Source organism: Poecilia formosa, unplaced genomic scaffold, assembly GCF_000485575.1.
Source record: "Poecilia formosa unplaced genomic scaffold, Poecilia_formosa-5.1.2 Scaffold48, whole genome shotgun sequence".
NCBI classification, from domain to species: domain Eukaryota; kingdom Metazoa; phylum Chordata; class Actinopteri; order Cyprinodontiformes; family Poeciliidae; genus Poecilia; species Poecilia formosa.
In genome coordinates this window covers 1,404,173-1,426,343 of record NW_006799987.1, presented here as the reverse complement: position 1 = coordinate 1,426,343, position 22,171 = coordinate 1,404,173, and the positions used below count along the sequence as shown (strand labels likewise).

The window sequence follows — 22,171 nt, the reverse complement described above, 5'->3', positions numbered from 1 at the left end:
TTGCATTAGTACCTTCTATATTAACTACAAAATCAACTTAATTTTTAAATAGAATGCTTAAATTGGCTAAATTAAGAATTTGAATGAGAAGATAATTTCTCTTCCTCTACCAGTGAGGGGCAGTGTTGCACAGCTGTTTACCCAGGCAGCTCAGTAATATCCTTTCAAAGATATTACAAATTTAAGTTTGTATTTTTAAGAAAAAAACCTCCTGATTTATGATAGTATGTTCTCAAACGTTGAAATTCTCTAAGTGCTCATATTTTAAAGTCATAAATGTCCTCGTATTTTGGACAAAGTGCCTAAAGAAAGGTTCAAACTGGCAGAAAATGTTTTAAATTGTTAAGAGATGCTGAACGGCAGAATTACAACAGAGCTAGCTCAGGAACTGACATATACCGTGTAACTATAGAGAATCCATGTTGCTTCTGCTTCACAAAAAAGGACTGAATTCATCAAATCCCATGAAACTAGCTGCCGTTGTCACAGCATTTATAGGAAAGTTTAGGTAAATTATTTTGCCGAAGCGAACATTTGCATGAAACGGTTGGCTGGAGTCAAACCCTCAACTTCCCAGCTGAAAACAAAGCTGCTCTTCCCAGAGAGCCACACCTATCCAACACTTGTTGGTTACAAACGCTTGAAAAGAATCTAGAAAAACAATCTTTTCAGAAGCTTATTCTTGGAGATTAGCTTAATGATGAATAACACAAAGGAGTGTAGGTCTGTTTTTATTGGAAACAGATCGAGAAAAATCTAAGACATTTACCCAGAAAAGTATTAGATCAGCTCAGAAGGGTAAACTGCAGAAACACAAAATCACACAAGTATTTCTGTCTAGTTTCTAGTGCGGATATTTTAAATTCACGTGAAATAAGACAAAACTAACTTACAAGTAACTTTTCAGAAAGATATGAGCCTGTTTTAAATGAACAATTCCTTAATATTGATGAAAAAGTACAACAGGGCAGTTATTCCGCTTTACTAACGATCAACGGGCACAGCGCTGTTACCTAGCAACCCCCGCCAAGACTTGCCCGTTACCTAGCAACGCAGTTCTAGTTCCACTGGCATATTATTTCACTTATAACATTTTTCTCCCAAGTGAAATAATCTGCCAGTTGGACTGGAACTATTTTTTAATGAATATTAAGGATTTCTTAGCTTAAAACAAGCTCTGATTTCTTTCAGAAAAGTTACTTGTAGGTTCGTTTTGCCTTATTTCATGTGTACAAGGAGATGGATTAAAACTACTTGGTGAGATTTTGCTTCTGCAGTGCAGTTTGTCTTAAGCGTTTAATTTCTGAACAAAAAATGAATCAAACAGATTACTTAATCTTAGTATTAATAACAAAAAATCTTTATTTACATTTTCAGACGGAAACCACTATAAAGTGAATAATTCAAAAAGTAACCAATAAATGTACGAAATGAATAAAAACAAAATGAAATGCATTTAAAAACAACACTATGAATTAAGGTAATACAAGAAAAGTTGTTCCCAGGTATGTCGTCATTTTCTTTCCTGCTTCCCGGTGACAGTTAATCGGGCGTGGCCGCCGTCTCGTCCTCACAATGAACCAAATCAGACTGAATCCTGAACACAACCAAAGTCCAAAACACTTTTTTTCCCCAGAAATGAATCACAGAGTCTCTTCTTTATGTCTTGGCCCTCTCACACGTAATCCTTGGGAGCAGACGATCGAGGGGCTGAGTACTTGGCAGTGTAGTTGTCTTTGGGAGGGCAGTTGGCGCAGAGAAGTCCACCGCCCAGGATGAGGAGGGCGGAGGCCCCCCAACCGATGAAGAGCGATGCTCCAATCTCCATTTTCTGTGAGTTGTTTACAAATGGGCTGTAGAACTCTCTGATGATGGTGCTAGCCGTCCAGGAGACGGGAATGATGCACAGAAGGCCAGAAATGATGAACATGACTCCGGCTGTGATGCACACCTTGGTTTTGGCCCTCTCGTCCTCGATGCAGTTGGTGCATTTCCCCCCGGCGATGGCGAGGAGGAGGGCGAGGATGCCAACGAGGATGGAGATGATGACGAGGGCACGGGCCGCCTGGAGGTCCTGCTCCAGCGCCAGCATGGAGTCATAGACCTTGCACTGCATCTGGCCTGTGCTCTGCACCACGCACTCCATCCAGATGCCCTTCCAGATGGTCTGAGACGTGACGATGTTGGAGCCGATGAAGGCCGTCACTCTCCACTGGGGGAGAGCGCAGGAGATAATGACCCCGATCCAGCCAATGATGCCGAGGGCAATGCCCAAGATCTGTAGTCCTGCAGATGCCATGCTGTCTCACGAGGAAAAACGTCCAAAAGTTTTGTCTGCTTTGTCTTTGTTGGCAAGTCTCGCTTGAGAGATCCCCAAGAGTAAATGTTTGTCCAGGGTGGAAGCAGGTCTCTTATACACGCCTGGGCCAGGAGGGGCTTGTCACATGCTCACGCTGTGACGTACAAACACACACACACGCACACATACTCCCCTTCTCCAGGCATGTCTCATCCCGTCAGGTTTTTGTCCTTTTCAGGGTAATCAAAACAGCTGGAAATGCAACAATGTGACTCATGTTTTGGCTGCTATGATACGCTCAAATCAAAAAAACAAGGAAACAAACAGCCACATCTAAATTATTATTTGCTTGTTCTGCTGAAACATAGGAAAATCATTCAGGGTTTAAATAAAAAGACTCTTTTTCTGTTTACTTTAAGGTAAATTAATGCAATTCCGGAGATTTATCTCAAACTCCAGAACAAGATTCTGTATATTTGTCATTTATGACACATTTCAGAGCTGATTTATTTTTATAAAGAGGAAGTTACTTGTAAGTTATTTTGGTTTATTGTCTATTATTGTCTATATTAAGGAACTACTGACTTTAAAAAAAGCTCTTATTAAAATGTTATTTGTAAGTTAGTTTTGTCATTTTTCAAGTGTATTAAGATATTTGCACTAGACATTAGACCAAAAAGTCTTGGTAATATTTTATGTTTTTGCAGTGTATTTGTAAGAAAATCCTTCAGGTTTGAAAAGACTCAATGACAAAGTTTCTCAAGGATTTTCTTTTAAAAGTAATTTATCTCAAATTCCAGAACAAAATCCTGTTTTTTTTGTTTCATTTATGTCATTTTACAGCTAATTTATTTTTATAAAAAGTGTCGAGAAAAGTCGAGATCATCCCACTTCCCCATGCTGGAGATTTTAGTTTAATAGTGACAATAAATAAAGTTATCTTTGAAATTAATTACACCGGTGACACCAAGACCCAACAATAGAGTCAGACTGTAATAAAATTAATCTGGCTGTGTGTGTTGTTATTGTGTCCTGCATACTTTGCTTTAATTCTTCTTTTTTCTATCTGATCATAAAAAATCATAGTCAGATAGAGAGAGTGTCATGAAACAGGAAGTAAGCTTCCAGCCTGCAAAAGTATAGGAATAGTTTAGACTATTCCTTGTTTCAAAGGATTAAAGGTTTAAAGAATAAAATCTAAGCATTTTTAGTAATTGGATAAAACCCATTGTAAAATTCTTAAATTAATAATAATAGCTCATAATTGAACCAATAATCAATATTGGTTTAACCAATGATTGGTATTGGTTTAATTACACTTACTCTTACACTTGTGGACGTACTTACAGGTGAAACAAGTAACTGTAACTGGTAACTTGGTGCCAAATAATCAGAATAATGGATTATTCTTGGTTTCTTTTCAGAAGTGTTTGTAATAACTCACATTATGATTATAATAAGAGTAACTAATAAGTAATGGTTATAATATGTTAATGCCCAGTATTCAGCCACGCCCTTAACTCCTCCTAACCTCCAGCAGACTGACTACTGACCAGCTCTCCGTCTCACGGGTCCGAAAAGCCTCTACTTCCTGGGTATTACCACAAATAAGAATGTAGAGAACTTTTGTTTAAACTGGGAGCGAGGAAGATTCGTCTAAGCTCTGACTACCTTCATCCAGACGTTATGACCCGCTTCAGTCCATGATTCAGACATCGGAGTAGCCCCGCCGGTGTCCGAGCTCATAAACCACGTCTGTTCACGGCAGCTCTTTCTCTGTTTATTAACGTGCACTTGTTACCGGCTTAGATAATTTTAGAGACTAGGAATAAGTCCCAGGGTCATTATTTATCTGAACTAAAGAACGTACGAAGCCACCCTGATTTACTAAGACTATTAACATTGATTTTACATTAATCAGAAGAATTAAATCTGGTTGATTCAATTAATTTAACTGTCCACAACGTCAATTAGACTTTAGTATTTTATTAGCAAGCTTTAGCAAGGGAAAAGACATACAGCTTATCAATAAAAATTAAGAAATTAATACTTTTAAGAATTTTTAGAAATTACTCCTACTTGTAACCCTACACTGTGTCTTACTCTAAATAGAGGCTTTGGGGGGAGGCAGTGACTCGAACCCAGATGCAGAGACGATCCTTGGCAGCAGAAAACTTTAACGTCCATGGATGGAGCCCTGTCTTTGTCTTGGCAGAATCCTTTTAGAATAGATCCAAAGTTGAACTGGTGAGAATCCTCAACGAACTCAGTTCTTTATCCAAATACGATCTTTGTCTATTCCCCATGTCCACTGCAGCATCGTTGTAATCCTTTGGGTTGAGTGTGGGGCCCAGTCGAATCAGAGTCCCGGGTTGTGGGTAAACGGATCTTGTTCCTTCCTTGTGCAGCGAGCAGTCTCATCGTCCCGAGGTATCACCACGCAGCCCTCCGTTGATTCTGCATCTCCGTTTGCTCGACTCGAACGCCGCGGAACAAAGAACCCTGATTCTGCGTTTGCATATATTTTTATACTGCATATTCTGCATGTCCGGTGCGTACTTTCCCTGACGTCAAGTGCCTTCAGTTAGCCTCAACCTTTCTTCCACTCAACTTTTAACCTTCCTTTTTAAAGATCAACAACTCAAAACACCTGGTGCAGATATCGTCTCAAAATCTCACTTCCTCCGTGCTAAAAGTTCCTTCACCCCTGCGGCCTATATTTGTGACACAGTATCAGACTCTTTTTACTCTTTACTCTTCAACCTCATACAGTAGTTAAAGAAATGATTGTATGTATTGTACTCATCTTTAAAACATAATAAATTCATTTTGCATTTAAAAACAAAGATTACATGTTTTTCAATCAACATTAAGTCATAATACAAGATTACTAGTAGCTCCAGGCTTTTGTAAATGAATGCTAAATCAGAGAAACTAAAAGGTTATAAATGTGAATTGACATTTGAACTTGAGATGGTTTAGTTGTAATTAAAGATCACTGATGTGTTGGAGGTAGATGGCAGGTGAAAGGTCAGGGAAAAGCAGAACAGATAAGAGCCTGAGAGGAATGGGTAATCTTGTATTTTTGATTTCTCTTGATTGAAAGAATGATTCATTGTAAGAGTAGTGTTAATTAGAAGTAAAGGTAGTTAAATATAGAAAGTCTTAATCAGATATGCCGATTTATTTGACGTGATCTGATTTCATCTGACATGTATTTCAGGTATTCTGATTTTGGTTGACACGTTATGGGTCTAAGTAATCGTGCGGTGTCTATATTTCAGTGGACTGATTTTTAGCAATCAAATGTTAATTTTTGGGTATTGGAAATATAAATGAGATTAAAGTATTAGGTTAAAATAAAAGGCTTTTTGGGTGAGACATGCTGACTGGTGAGAGGCAGAGTAAAAACATTAAAAAGAAGAAGTATAAACAGATGTTCGCAGAGGAGCGGACGAAGACAGGAGAGGTGAAAGCTGGTAAAGTGTCAGGTGTTTTAAAAAGGCTAAGAGGTCACGCAGGAACCACCCATGTGGACGGTTGGGTTGTCACCTATACCATCCACATACACACACGTAAACAAAAGATATATAAACTCTAAGAAGGGGAAGCGAAGCGTTCTTTGTTCCTGATGTCGGAGTAGAGCTAACAAAATGCAGAAGGACCAATAGCAGAGGACGACGCCCTGGAAACCACGGACAGGCTAAAGGCTCCGCACCACCTGTAAAGGACAAGACCCGTGTACCCACCGTTCCGGGTTTCCTGATTCGACCGCTGCCCTGCTCTCTGCCCCAAAGACCCCAACTCTGCTGCAATGGACTTGGTGAATGGACAAAGGTCACTGATTGACTGGGATCTAAGAGCCTGAAGGATAAAAAAAGACTAGATCTGCTTTGTTCTGTTTCAAGGGGATTTTTGTCTCAACAAGACAAGATTCTGACCAAGAACGTCGAAATTTCTGTTGCCAAGGGAGATTACATATACTGGGTATGAGTCCGACTGCTCCCCAAAGCCCCTTAGGAAATCCAGTGATAGGATAAGGAAGGGATAGATAATGTGGTTGTAATCTGATATCTAAAAATTGTTAATTGTATTTGGTAAATCATTGAAATAAGTTCCTGTCACTTAACCCTGCAAAAGCTACTAATAAATATATATATATAATTTTATTGACGATTGTGGACATTGAAATTAATTCTGAGTCCGGAATTACTAATATTTCTTCTGATCATTGTAAAGTCTATGTGCATGGCTCTAGGAAAATGGTGGCTCCATAAGTTTCTTTGGCGATGAGTAAATAATCACCCTGGGGTTCGAGCCGAGCCACTAAAATTTATCCAGTCTGCAACAAGTGTTCGTTATTATAAGGGCGAGAGCTGCCGTTAACAAAAGTGATTACAGGGGCTAGGTGACCTTGAGAGCTACTGGGTTAATTGTCTTAATAATTGTAGGCAGTCAGAGGCTCGACGAGTCCTCCTGCCACCAGCTTAAACAGAATGTTTTCTAGACTATCCATGGAGGAAAAGCCCCAGGAACTAGAGACTTTCCCGACCCGTTAACTGGAGAGCTGGTCAATAGTCAGTCTGTGAGATTTGAGAGGGTTTAGGTGGGGCTGGCTATTGCGCAATAACAGACAAAAGGGAAAAAAAATCTTCAGACTCTGAGTTTCTTTTCACCTGCACAACAGGAAGTTTGCTCTGTAAAACCTCTGGGTTGTTTGAAAAGTGACTTATAAATAACGGCAAGCTAATCATTCACACGTCCTCAAGAAGACGTGCAAACAGTTGAACTTTCTTAAAGTTTATTACGTAGCAATCACCAGCTTCAGTGCATAAATTTAACCCCTTTTACTCCTAAACAAAATCCAGTGCAACAGTAAAACACAGTGTCAAAGTCTGTCAATGTAAAACCATGAATCTGTTTTTTTTTCTTTAAATTTCATGCTGATTTTTCCAGATTTTAATGGTTTACACAACATTTGGCAAGAACACAAAAATCTAAACTGGCTGTTTCTACTATGGGTCATTTCATGAGACCAAAATGCAGGAAAAAAGGCTGGAAATGTTTTTATTCTGGTAAAAAGCTGCTTTGTTTGACAGTAAACAGAAAATGAATATAAAATGATTTAGGAGATAACTCCACAAGTTTAGTTTTTTTTAATCTCTTTATCTCAAATCAATAAAAAGAGAAACGCCGACTTATAGATGAAAATGAAAGTCTTCCAGCAATGCATTCATCTTTTAACTTTGACTTTTCTGGTTAAATTTAGGGCTGAAGTCCATCAAAATTATCTTCAATTGTTTTAGATGTATATAGGCCAAAAACTGACAACATAGATTTTAAAAAAATGCAAAATGAAGGCTTGATTTGGCTTTTACATTCAAGTTTTTTTTCCTTCTTTGTTTGTCATTTTTGTAGAGCCTTTTTCTCCAAGGTCATAAACGGCAAACATCCAGGAAATACAATCCTTCAAAACTAAAAATGCTTTGAAAATATCACGATTTTAACAACTAAACCAGAAGTTATCATCTCTAATTTTTCATAAAAATCTGATTTAGATTTATGACCAAACTATCTTTAACTCAAAAGCTTTCAAAAATAATAGATTCATTCTGAAAAAGTCCAAAACAAACAAGACTTGGGATGGCGTTGCAGTTTCTGCACTGCAAAAACACAAAATCTTACCAAGTATTTTCTTCTGCAAATATCTTAGTTCACTTGAAATAAGACAAAACCAATTTACAGGTAACGATTATTAGCTTATTTTATGTCAATAAATCCTTAGTATTGATGAAAAAATAATAGTTCACAGATTATTTTACTTTGAATGTGGAAAAAATGTCGTTATAAGTGTGAAAATCTACTTTTTATCAATATTAAGGAATTATTTACTTAAAACTAGCCCTTATATTTTGCTGAAAAATTACTTGTAATTTTTGTCTTTTTTCAAGTGTACTTAGATATTTTCTCTAGGAAATAAACCAAAAACATTTCATAACATTTTGTGGGGTTGTTTTGCCATCTGACATTTAAAACAATGTTTTCAACTTTTATTTTCTATATTCTGGTAACCAAGAAATGAGCATAAAAGAAAATTTAGAGGAAATCAGCTGACCTTGTTGCGACGCCAGGCGTTAGAAGATGAACGGCGAGGAGCGGCTCGTCTTCAGACGGAAATCTGCTCTACAGTCCAGATCAATGATTTTACTACCAATCGCTTTTCCACCACAATGGGAACACATCGGTTGGGAAACGACTGGAAAATGGAAAGCAAAATCTCTTTAGATTTTCTGCTGCAACTAGAAAAAAGGGAACAGAGATAGGGGGACTGAGGGCGGTGGAGAAATGAATGGACGCTGTGTTTAAGGGCCGGAGCTGCTCTTAGGGATATAATACTCTGTTTTATCTGAGGTGGGATCAGATAAAGGGACCGGAGCCGGGCCATGGAGATTGGGTTCTGGGGGGACGCAGGAATTTCTGCAATTAAGATGCCGAGGACAGACTCTTTCAGAACGAGATCAGCCTGAAATCACTGCAAAAACTAAAGTTAGACACAATCAACTAAAGTTGAAATCAACTAAAGTCAACTTAAACATCATGTATATGCATCCAATTCAAATCAATAGTTATATACTGTTGATTTAATAACGATACAAACTCACAGCTTCAGTTATTACAGCTAGGAACTACTGAAATCTGTCTCTGAACCCTCAGACACACAAAAAGATAGTTACAAAATCAGCCTTCTGTCACCTGAAGAACATTCCCAGGACTAAAGAAATTCAGATTAACTTCCAGAAAACTGCAAAACAGCCGAAACACTGGCATCTAAATCAAGACTAAAAACTCTTGATAATCAAGCGTTTTCTTTGATTAACAATAACTGAAACGTTGATCAACATATTTGATGTGTAGTGATGATTTTGGTGATGGCGTTTGACAAAATGTAATTTCATAGATTGTAGTGAATGAGAGATGTTTTTATGGTGTGAAGCACTTTGAACTGCTTGTTGCTGGAACGTTCTTCACAAATAAACTTGATTTTAATCATGTTCAGCACTAAAGACTGGTTTCTTTAGCAATTAAACAGGAGAAAGTACAGCAGAGAGGTTCAAACTTTTTGTCACCCAGACCAAAATTGTAGACTCAAAAGCCAAAAAACCTAGCCTAAATATATAAGATCCAAAATATGAAAATGATTTTTACAACAGTGTGTTAGGGGCTGTTGTAGACTGGAAAAAGTCAATTCCTGCCAAAACTTCAGAAATTTTGAAATTAATCTCAGAAAGTTGGAACTTTCTCAGAAAATGTTCAAAAGAACATTTTCTTAGGGATACTTACTTACTCTAAAAATTTTATTTTTTTTCTAGCACATGTCCTTATTTTTTCTAAAAAATTATATATTTTTTTTACAATGGGCCCTTATACACCGTAGTGGATTTTGCGCAAAAAACATCTAGTTTTCAGGGTTTTTTGGGGGCTTGAGTGAATAAATTTATTTTCAGCAATAAGAACAGGATTTGGGTCACTTTGTTTTCAAAATGCTCGCTATATTTAGCCGAGTTTAAGAAAGAACAAGAGCTGATTTTGCTGCAGCTTTTCAGTAAAAGTCTTTGGATAAACAAATGCTTTATGTTGTACGTAACATTTTCCTGTAAAATAGTTTTTATCCTGATAACAAATTAAAAGTCTCCATCTGCCTTTACAGGTCAAATTTGTATCTTTTTTGAACAGCTGGGGGGCCGCACAAAATCAGTCCAAGGGCCACAAATGGTCCCCGGGCCACACTTTGGACACACATGAAGCATAGAAATGCCTGAAATATGTAGCCATTTAAAATGCACAAGTTTGAAAAAGATAAGAACAGTTAAATAACTTGTTGAGCAAAATTACAAGAATGTGGGACATTAGTAATTTAGTCCAGAAATACTACTTTGGGTCATACACTGTAAAAAAGATTAAAAAATAAATAAATTTCAGAGTAAAAAATAAATAATTTATTTTGTCCAGAGGAAAAATAATAAAAATACCATTCATCTTGTTTAGCCAATTATTCATCACAAAGCAGGCTGATTAAGTGTTGAAATGTAAAAAAGCAAAATGCAACACTGCATGTTTCTGCAGCAACTGCTGATAAGTTTGACTTTAGAGTCGTGAGAAAATTCCTGAGGGAGAAGCAACAAGTACCAACAGGAAAACCGAACCCAGACTTCAGAGTCTAAGAGCTGCTGATCGCTCATGCAGCCTGGGTCGGGCTTCACTCTCTGATTACAAACTATACAAAGAAAAGTTTGGATATTCAGTCATCTCATCTGTTCAGTCATTAGGGAACAAAACTAACAAAGTGCTTTCAGGACCGATGTTCAGCTCCGAGCAGCTTCACTGATCCGGAGCGGGAAGGAAGTGTTTGGTGACCTGTGTGACGCGTCGGCGCGCCTCGGCGTTGCTCACCACGAGTCCCAGTTTCAGTGGCTATTTATAAAACCGTTACTGAGTCAGGAATGAGGAGCGTGACATAAACCTCCTGATTCACACTGAATCTACAGAAAACCTTATGATCAATAAATCATTACAGCTGGATTACCGGTATAATCCAGCTGTAACATGTAAAATAAAATGTTGTAAAACTTTTTTCCATATATTAAATTATATTTTGTGCTCCAAAAAAATATTTAATGCTACCAGGTATTTTTATGGAAGAGGATTGGGGCCACTAGGGGAAAAAAGAAATCTCAGAAATCTGAGATTAAAGTCACGTTGCAGCAAGATATAGGACTTTGTTATAAGTTGTGACTAGTTCCACTGGGAAATTAATTAATTACAGCATTTTGCCATGTTAAAGGTGAAATAATCTAATTCTTTTTCATGGATATTTTTTCACAAGCTCCTATTTCTTACTTACAAGTAACTTTTCGGTAGGATATAGGTGTCAGGATACATTTAGATGGTGGACGCAAATGCAAAAACGCGGCGAGAAATGAAAAATGTTTCAGGAAAATAAAAGATGAGCCAGAGCAGAGCAAAAAACCTAATCCAAGGGAAAAAATACAGCAGTGAAAAAATGTGGAAAATAACAGGGTACAACAGGAGGAACCAGCAAAGACTGTGAGCAGGAGAGGGGTTTAAATACTGTGAGGGACAAAAAACCCGAGGAGCTAATGGGTCACAAGTGTGAGGGGAGAGAGAGAAAATGGCACAGGGGGCGAGGGAGAACACACAAGAGGCCATGAAATTAATTTAAAATCATAGAACGAATAACCATAATTAAACAAGAGCAACAAGGAATAACTACAGACAAGAAATAAACATACCTGGAGACTATAAGGACCAAACTGAAGTAAAACAGAAACAAGACGAATCTAATCAGAATAATCAAACCTTAAAAACAACAAAGGAGGACATAACAATAAAAGCTTGTTTTAGGTCAATGATTCCTTAAAATTGGTGAAAAATGACTAGAAATATTGATAAAAAATTACTAGTTCCACTGGCAGATTATTTCACTGGTAATATGGCAAAAACATCTTATTATAAGTGAAATAATCTGTCACTGGAACTGGTCATTTTTCATCAATATTAAGGAATTATTGACTTAAAACAAGCTCTTGATTCTTGCTGAAAAGTTACCTGTAGGTCAGTTTTGTCTTATTTAAAGTGTACAAACATGTTTCCACTAGAAACTAGGCAAAAAGTATTTGGTAAGATTTTGAGTTTTTGCAGTGTAACATGAACATGTTGCAGATCCCTGTTTCTTTTCATTGGGTTAAACTGAAATTATCTGATTTGATTTGAGATTAAAGTAAAATATAAAACCCAACATGAGTCGTTTCAGAGGTGAACTAGAAAGAAATGCTTTTACATTTTGGCTTGTGAAACTGTTGAGTTCAGTTTAATTCAACCATTTTTTATCTGCCGTGTTGTTCAGTATTTCTTCTTGTTGCATATTTTCATATTATTCACATCATACAGCTAAACAGCAACAGGAATAAACAAACAAAAGCGGCTGAATAAATAAACCCATTCGCAGGGAGAATGAAGGTACTGGTGTTTGTTTTTGAAAACCGCCTCGGGCCGTAATGTGCCAAAACAAGCGTACTGTGAAGGAACGCACAATCTGCTGTACCTTCTTGGAAGTGGTGCGACTGGTTGCCACTCCCAGGTGGATGCCCAGGTGTTCTGTCTCTGCCTGCACACCTGTTTGTAGAAAACGGTCCGGACAGGTTTCCTGCTGCAACACAAGAGGAACCACAATCACATCACTAACGCTACAGAAAAGATTTTATTTTTAATTGTATCATTAAACGGGTTTTTTTTCCTTTCGCTTCTTCTGTGATGTTATTACCATAGTAGATTATTATTATCTAATTATTAGCTTTTTTCTCTGTTTCTTTAATGTTTTATTTAAAAATATATAGACTTTACTGAACATAGAGGGAAATACTAATACTAGGAACCTTGAAGCTACTGAAGAAAATCAAACTCGTGACTCAAAATGCGACTTTCTGCTTCTGCATGTTTCAGAATATGTAGTGCATGGCGGTTTGCCCAGGGCACCACTGAGCCAGGGGGTGAGACAAGAGGCAAAAGCAGCTTATTGGTATGTCTAGCCATACCAATATGACTAGAGGTTTAGATAACCTCTCTCAGATTATTTAAAGGTGACCTGTTATGCTTCCTTGAACAGGTAAACAAAACACGTTCATTACATTTTTTTAACATGATTTTGAGATTTCAGTCTGCCTATTTTCAGCTGTTTTAGGGCGTCCTGTCACTTTAAATCCAAATAAGCTGCTGTTGGCCACGCCCTCCAACTCAACATTTACACTTGCACGTAAAAATGGCTGCAAAAAGATCCGCAATTATGCAACTGTACATCTTTGAACAGCATTAGTAGAGCCTCCTGCACAACCATCAAGAATGCAGCAAGTGGTCTCTGGATGGTAAGTCAACAACAAAACACTTGAACAGCACATACAGCAGTAAAACCAGCTGACCAAACGTGCTGGAGAATCACGGGGGTTGCTAGGTAACAGGCTGAGTTTGGATGGGGTTGCTAGGTAACAGAGCAGCGCCTGCTGATTTGTGCCATAACATTCGGAAAGTTTCTGAAACAGCTAATTTTCCAGACAACAAAATAATATTAACTTTTTCCTCAAAAAAATGACTGGATGCTTTTTTTAAAGCGCTTAGATTGTTTTTAGAAGCAGCTGACACTCAAATTGGAGGATAAAAATAGCTGTAAAACTCTCTTATATTCCTGAGATTTTTATTTCTTTTGTGAGAACAGCGTTCCTGTTTGATACCAGCATGAACAACCTGAACTGAATTATTCTACTTTGGGTGTTTTTGCTACTCAAATCACAGTTTTGGCTTTTAAAATCTTTTTTTTTAATAAATAAAACGTCTCTGGCGCAAAAGAGAGGGTTTACCCAGAGTGGCATTAATGCAAGTAGCTGTCTATGTAAGTTTAAAATGTAATTTGCAGAATTAAACCAGATTTTACGCAAAAATGGCACAATCTGCTGAGTAAAATAAAGATAGCAAAAAAAAAAGGAAGTTACTTTTGGGTTTAGTAATTATTTAACAACTCATCTACTGGAGAACATTCCTCCTTCTACTCCCACCATGTTAAGTGACAGGAAGTTTAATCTGTGTTTAAATCTTCTGCTGATTGGTTCACATTTACGCTCCTGCGGTGACGTCGCTGCTTTTAAAGGACGTTCTGAAAAGAAACGAGTTACAACACGTTAAAAATGGATACTCCCTAAAACTCCTGGAACAAACTGTTACGCCAAAGCCTGTCAGTTACAAATCATGAAGTAGAGAAACAATGGCATCACAGGGGAGGTGGAGAGGAATGGCTAAAGGGTTTTAGTTCCTCTTCTTTGCATTTCAGCTTTTTCATTCAAGCAGAATTACACCAAATTTAAATGACTGGTTGCCTTTACTTTATATGAAGAATATGATACTTTAACAGTGTCCAAAAGGTTTTACCTTTGATTTTAGGCTTCAGGGTTCTTAGTTTGGACGCTGAGAGTCAATACTTGTCTTATTCTGTCAGTTTGTGAGAAAAAGAGAAATTGTGAGGATTCCTGCTCCTTTAAGTGCAACATTTCATTATATGGTGGAGTATCATGGCCAGACTAACACAAAATAAAAAATGGAAAGATATGATTAGGAGAATAAAGTCATGCAAGCATAAAATCATAATAAAACAGGAATAAAGTCACAATATTATGACAAAGTTGAAATAACATGAGTCATAATATTATGTTATTCATGTAATTTAATAACTTTATTATTTTATTTTTTTAGCATGTTAGTAAAAAACAAGCTCAAGCTAAAGTTGGGTTGTTTTTTGTTGTTTTTAATCTGATCCTGCTTATCGTTTCATACTGAAGACACTTTCATGTCTGGGCTTTATTATGGTGATTTCATCTTTATGCATGCGTCATCACACACCTTAAAATGCTGGAGTCAGGTTACAATGACTTGATTTATACCAAATCTTAAAGGTCTAACTCACCATTATCAACTCCATTCATTTGTTTCATGCTCTGATTTCTCCTTTTGCAATGATTTTAATCTACAAAAGGAGGTTTTTGCCAGTTCATATCTTCAGATTTAAATCCAGAGGAAAAGTTCAAATTGCTACAGTTTTCATTCCCAAATGGTTATTTCTTTGTGTGAACCGTTAATGACCAGACTTTTAAATCGGCTGCTCCTCGTTGACCAATCACAGAAGAATCTAAATATTTTTGAGATTGTTTCATCTTACAGTTCTGAAGGTAATTTGAATGGCAGAGGCAGAAACTCCCCGCTATGGATCGTTTATCTGATTTGTTTTAAAGGCTCAGATTATCTTGCTGTAAAGTCAACGATGCGAAAGAGCAAATGTCAGGAAAATGTATAATTTATAACTGATGGAAATGTGAACCAAAAAGACTGAATGCTGGAACAGAAATAAAAGCTGAACCAACAGAGTATCGTATGTCAGCACATTAAAGAATCCAGGCGTTTTATTTTTTAACCTGGTTCTTATTTGAATGCAGCAGGACAGAATTTGCATTAAGGCAAATCCAAACAAATTCCTGCTTTGACCAGATGGAGAAATCAACAGATCACAGGAGAGACTGGCGCCCCCTGCCGGCGGAACTATGCAATAACAGTTTAATTCAATGATTTTTATTGAGAATTAAATCTCTTTTTTGCTCTCTTTTATAAATATTGTCTAAAGTTTGTAAAAAAGATGTTAAATTGTGTGTTTGTACAAGTATTTTTGTCTAGTTTCCAAAGCAAATATTTTATTACACTTAAAATTAAAGTGTGCTACGATACTTCCACTAGAAACTAGACGCAAATACTTGGTAAGATTTTGTGTTTTTGCAGTGTATCAGACAAAACCACAATGAAAGCAAAGCTTCTTCACCTGACCTGACCTCTGACCCCCGGTGACCTTTGTTAATTAGTGGAGAGTCTTTAATGGCAGAATGTTAGTTAACCCCAGAGATTCTGTTATCTGTCAGGTAAAAGGATCATTTAGGAGATCATTCCTGGTTCAGCAAAAAACAATAAGGAGAGATAAAGATGAAAGCAGATTTAATGGACTCTTCCAGGATGCATCCACCTCCTAACTTTACATTTTATCATTAAATTTACAGCTGAAGTCCACAAAACTTATCTTCTATTCTTTTTAGATGTATGCAGGCCAAACAAGAGCAGCATTGGAGGAAAAAAACTTATTTCTGTCTGCATGGCTGACCAGCTCAAAACAAAACGCTGCATCGTTTTGTCTTTTTAATGCAGGAAAGTCTAATTTAAACAATGAGCCAAACTTTTCTTCCAGGACGTCAAATCTGGTCCACATCCAGTAAATACCATCTAAAAGCTTCCAACATATAATTTTAGCAATTTCACTACTAACAGTAACAGTACATATTTACTAACTACATTTTGTTTAATTAGTTTAGATTAAAACACTCGTTTTATGCCAAACACTTTCTTCAAAATGAGTAATGAAAATGTCCAACAACAATTAAGAATTGGGCGGCTTTTACAGTCTTTTGTGAAAGCAAAAACAAAACATTACCAAACATTTTGATCTAGTTTCTACAGCAAATATCTTACTACACTTGAAACAAGACTAAACTAACTCACAAAGAACTTTTCAGTAAGACACAGGAGTCAACAATTCATTAATACCAATGAAGAAGTTCTAGTTCCTCTGGTAGATTTATTCACTTACAAGATATTTTTCCTGTTATGAGTCAAATATTCTGCCAGTGGAACCAGAACTTTTCATCAAAATTAAGGAGTTATTGATTTAAAACAAGCTCCTAATCTTACTGAAACATTTCCCGTAAGCTAGCTGTGTCTCACTTTAGAAGTACTAAGATAGTTGAGTTGGAAACTAAACATAAAATACTGGATTTCTGCAGTGGTTGCAAAACTGTTTACTGTGTATTTTTGAATCACTTTAGGTTTTGTGTTGTCGTAAATCTAATTTACATTTAGATTTAAATGTAAACTAACTAAATCATAGTTAGTTTTGTCTTATTTCACAAGTACTAAGATATTTGCACTAGAAACTAAACAAAAATACTCAATATTTGCAGTGGGTGCAAAACTTTTAAACAATTAAAAGTAGTTTTGTCCTCAATCTAAATGAGATTTAGACCAAATCTACACCAGGTGTCGTCCTCAATCTAAGCCAGATTGAGGACGACACTACCTGTCCTAAATCTAGATGAGATTTAGGACGACACACCTGTCGTCCTCAATCTAAATGCCACTTAGATTTATTACGACTAAATTGCTAAAATTACTCTATATCTTCAAAGCTCCTATTTCTTGATGAAAAGTAACTTGTAAGTGATTTTTTTCTTATTTCAAGTGTACTAAGATATTTGGCCTGGAAACTAAACCAAATTGGTAACTCTCATTGTTTTAGCAAACAATGAGAGTTACTCTCCAAACATTTATTTTTTAGCCCAATTTAAGTCGCCATCATGGATTAAATGTCGCACTGGGAGATTGTTTCACTTAAAAATGGGGAAATGTCATTAGTTAAACAATCTGCCGTTGGAACTAGTCGTCTCTTTTTTATCAATGTAAGGACTTAAAGAAAAGCTCCTGATTCTTGCTGAAAAGTTACTTAAAGTTAGTTTTCTCAAGACCAACTAGACCAAACTCCTTGGTAGGATTGTGTTTTTGCAGTGTACCAAAGTTTAAAGGTGAACCACCTGAAGCTGACTCCACCTTCAGTCCTCCAAGCTGTAAAAGGAATCCGTTTCTCCCTCTCCTTCTTCCTGGCTTAAACTCGTCCAGCGGCAGAGATCCGACATCGGCTTCGCCTGCAGACACAGAAGGCCTTGTGTCCCATCATGTACTCTGCGGGCCTGGAGATCCTGGGGATGATCCTGGCGGTGGCAGGCTGGCTGGGGGTGATGGTGGCGTGCGGCCTGCCCATGTGGCGCGTGGCGGCCTTCATCGGCCAGAACATCGTCATCTCCCAGGTGATCTGGGAGGGCCTGTGGATGAACTGCTCGGTGCAGAGCACGGGCCAGATGCACTGCCGCGTCCACGAGTCCATGCTGGGGCTTCCCACCGACCTGCAGGCCGCCCGGGCCTTGGTCATTGTCTCCATGGTGATGAGCATCGTGGGAATCGGCTTGGCGGTGGCCGGCGCCAAGTGCACCAACTGCAGCCGGGACGTGAGCAGCAAGCCGCGGCTGGTGGTGGCGTCCGGCGTGACGTTCGTGGCGGCCGGGCTGCTGATGCTGGTGGCCGTGTCGTGGACGGCCCACGCCATCGTGCTGGGCTTCTACGACCCCATGCTGGAGGAGACCGGGAAGCGGGAGTTCGGGAACGCTCTGTACTTTGGCTGGGCCGCGTCCTGCCTGCTCATCCTGGGGGGCGCCCTGCTCTGCTGCTCCTGTCCGTCTAAAGCTGCAGCAGCTGCTGCAGCAGCGCCGAGTGGCGGCGTCTCCGTGGCGCCCAGAGTGGATTACTCAGCCATCAAAAGCGCTTCGGTCAACGGATACACCAGGAAGGATTATGTCTGAATGACTGACATGACTGAAAATGTTTGTGGATAGAAAAACAAAGACAGAGAACCTTCCCAAGCACTTCCCTCTAGTTTCTGATGCGAAACTGAACAAAACTGACTTACAAGGAACTTTTCAACAAAATAGGAGCTAAAGCTTTGAAGATGATTGAAACTATTTTGTAACTAAATTTATTCATAAAAATCTAATTTTGATTCAGGACGTTATCGTTTATTGAAAAGTTTTCTAAAATATCAGATTCTTAATTAAAATGTTCAAAACAAGCAAGAATTGTGATGTTTTACAGTTTTTTGCAACCACTGCAAAAAAAACAAACAAAATCTTACCAAGTAATTTTCCTCTAGTTTCTAGTCGGATATTTACTTACTAGTAATTTTACAGATAGATTTAGGAGCTTATTCTAAGTCAATAATTCCTTAATATTAAAACACTTAAAACATTGGAAAAATGTTTTGTTATAAATAAAATATCAAACCAGAGGAACTAGAACTTTTTCATTAATACTAAGGAATTATTTACTTAAAACAGGCTCACCTATCTTGCTGAAAAATTTCTTAAAGTTAGTTTTATCTTACTTCATATGTGCTAAAACTAAAATACTTGGTAAAATGTTGTTTTTGCAGTGAAATAATGTCTTTTTGCACCTAAAGACGTAGATTCTGTCCCTATAAACTTTTTGTTTCTTAGATTTTATCTTTTATTTAAGACTAATTTGTTACTAAAATGACTATTTACTTCAAAACTTTGGATATTTTATGCAAATTACTTCAGTACACTGTAAAAACACTAAACTTTACCAAATACTTTTGTCTAGTTTATACTTACACTTGGAATAAGACAGAACTAACTTACAGGTAACTTTTCAGAGGGATATAGAATCTTGTTTTTAATCAATAATTAATTATTATTGACTTAAAATCTTGCTGTAAGGTTACTTCAAAGTTAGTTTCGTCTTTTCAAACCAGCTGAAACAGAGTTTATTTAAAACAAGACTGTTTAGAGTTATCTTTGATTGGTAATAAGTGAATCATTGATCAATATATTTGATGTGTATTTCACTGATGAGTTTTATATTTGACCAAATGTACTAACTGCTTCATAATTGATGTTTTCATGATATGAAGCACTTTGAACTGCATTGTAACTGAAATGTGTGAAACAAATAAACTTGACTTTATTTAATTCAAAGTGAACTGAGATATTCCACCAGAATTAGACCAAAAATACTTGGTCAGATTTTATTTTTGTACATTTTGTTCCTAAAAAAGGGAAAATGTTCCTGTAAAATGTTTCAATCTGAGATTTTAGCTTTTCATTAAAACTAATTGGTTATTAAAATTAATAATTACTTAAAAACTTTTGGTCTTTCTTCAGCACACTGTAAAAACATAAAATCGTACCAAGTATTTTTGTCTAGTCTCTACAGGTAATATCTCACAGTACAGTTGAAATAAGACAAAACTACCTCACAATTAAATTTTCGGTAAGATACAGAGTTTGTTTTAGGTAAATAATTTCTTAATAATGATGAAAAAGTTCTAGTTTCACTGGGAAATTATTTCGCTTATGATATGGAAGAAATGTTTTTGTTATAAGTGAAATAATCCTCTAGAGGAACTAGAAATTTTTCATCAATATCAAGGAAATATCTACTTAAACCAAGCTCCTGTATCTTGCTAAAAAGTTACTCATTAGTTTTGTCTTAATTCAAGTGTACTAAGATATTCTCACTAGAAACTAGACCAACAAACACGTCGTTAAAGAACGCCTTTTTGTACATCTTGTATGAAGATTTTGTTCCTAAAAATGGAAAACCAAGTTTTTAATTCTGTGCTTTCAGCTTTTCTTTAACTCTAATTTGTTGTTAAAATGAATACTTTCATACTACAAATTACTTGGGTATGTAGAAGTTCGAACATATGCCAGGCCTGTCAGTCGGCAGCGTCTGACCAATAAGACCGGTTCTGGTGCGAGTCAAAATGAGGAGTTTTATTTCAGCGTAAGTGCAGGTGAGGAACAATGGGGGGCTTGTTTCCGAGGAGCGCCTTCTGCTCTCCGTCCGTTGTGACCTGTCCTCCATTTGCAAGGCGAAACTGACTAAGACATAAAGGTCTCCATCTGTTCGGAGGGGGGATGAAATTTGGACTGTAACTGAGTCCAAACTGAGAGACAAAGAGTCTATTGATCAGTTGTTTGAAATTGTTTACCTCATCCTTCTTAAAGTGCCGTGCAACACAGGTAAAATGCATCCAGAACTTACAGAAACGTGAACATAAAAATAAAGGAAAGTGCTTCAAAAAACTCATACATGCTGAGATATTGAGATAAAACAGAAGCAAAAAGCTTCTTTTCAGATTGAATTGCACCATTTTGCTTCCTGGAAGTCACACAAATGAAGCCAAAAATGCACTGCAAAAACACAAAGTATCACCAAGTACTTTTGTCTCATTTCTAGTGCAAATATCTTAGTGCACTGGAAATCAAACAAAACTAACTTACAAGTAACTTTTCAGCATGAAATATAAGCCTGTTTTAAGCAAATAACTCCTTAATATAGATGAAAAAGTTTGAGTCCCACTGGTAATATTCTACTATGCCGTTACCTAGCAACCCCAGCCCAGCCCGTTACCTAGCAACCCAGTTATAGCTCTACTGGCTCTGAAAACATGGGGAAAATGTCTTATGAGTGAGATAGCCTGCTAGTAGAAGTAGTACTTTTTTAAAATCAGTATCAAGGAATTATTGACTCAAAACAAGAGCCTATAACCTCCTGAGAAGTTACATCTAAGTTAGTTTAGCCTTATTTCCAGTGTACGAAGATATTTGCACTAGAAACTAAATAAAAAAAATACTTGGTAAGATTTTGTGTTTTTGCTGTGTGTTTAGAATGACTACAAAAACACACAGCAGTGGAAAGTTAGAGTTTTTTGGGGGTTTTTTTTATAGCTCAGACTCATCTGAATGTGGTAGAAACCTCCATTCAGTGACCACAGATGATATTTAACTTTCCTGTGTAGACATATTTCATGATAAACTGAAAAAAAAATCTGCTAGAGGTTGTGCCAAACCCACAAAATAAGTAGACTATCTTACATTTAAGAGGAAGCTAATCTACAAAGTCAGTCGCAAAACCATTTATGTGAGTAAAAAATGAGAGCAGAACCCTGACATTTACTGAACTCATTTAAGGAAGTGAGGAGTCCTCAGGTAGCAGTAATGAAGGACATCATGAGGATTTAAATGGACGTTTAGACAGATACTTTAACACAGTGGCTCAAGCTTAGCTGTAGAGATACAATCCCTTTGCTCCTGAGGTTACCACCATTTATGGTCCTGGAAAAATCTCCATTTTGGTTTTTTTTTCTTCTGGTTTTCATTCACTATGACAAAGGACACTTTACAAAATATTTGATTATATATGGATTTTGTGGGGTGGCATATAATGCAGTGTGATTGTAACCAGAAGCTTGGTAATACTTGGTACCAAATCTCTAATTCAAAGGCTGGTTATTTGGTTAAAAATGATGATTCATTTACTTTAGTAGTTTTACCCATTTCTGCTCAGTTTGATCCACATTCTACTTCCTTAGTGCACAGTTCTATAAATTAAACAAGCAAAAGAAAACTCACTAATTAGCACATCGGTTATATAATCTTTTCAAAAGTGTTCATTCAACTTCTCTCATCAGCTTATTAAAACAGGGCAACTTGTCATGGCGTGTTGTGGAGAACGGTGAGAGAGACGCCGGGGAACCCAGGTAGTCATGATGAAAAGATGATTTAATGATAAACTAGGAGGAACAAC

The 22,171-nt window shown here is 37.1% G+C and overlaps 3 protein-coding genes across 4 annotated transcripts in view; 1 reads left to right on the top strand and 2 right to left on the bottom strand.

Moving 5' to 3' along the window:
* Positions 1-22,171, bottom strand: part of cldnj (claudin j) — a 42,356-nt gene that overhangs the window by 18,186 nt on the left and 1,999 nt on the right. The window contains exons 3-4 of one of the 2 annotated variants that reach the window (XM_016671686.1): positions 12,423-12,527; positions 8,415-8,555 (exon numbers count right to left, since the gene is read on the bottom strand). The gene's annotated coding sequence lies outside the window, so the exon portion shown is untranslated. Of the gene's footprint in view, positions 1-8,414; positions 9,022-12,422; positions 12,528-22,171 lie in introns of those variants that run through there. The other variant, XM_007552408.2, reaches the window with a different exon arrangement.
* On the bottom strand, positions 1,333-2,363 carry cldna (claudin a). The gene has a single exon (XM_007552403.1). The coding sequence runs from the start codon at positions 2,297-2,299 to the stop codon at positions 1,676-1,678; it is 624 nt and encodes a 207-aa protein (XP_007552465.1). The 5' UTR covers positions 2,300-2,363; the 3' UTR covers positions 1,333-1,675.
* On the top strand, positions 17,329-18,835 carry LOC103138271 (claudin-4). The gene has a single exon (XM_007552401.2). The coding sequence runs from the start codon at positions 17,683-17,685 to the stop codon at positions 18,361-18,363; it is 681 nt and encodes a 226-aa protein (XP_007552463.1). The 5' UTR covers positions 17,329-17,682; the 3' UTR covers positions 18,364-18,835.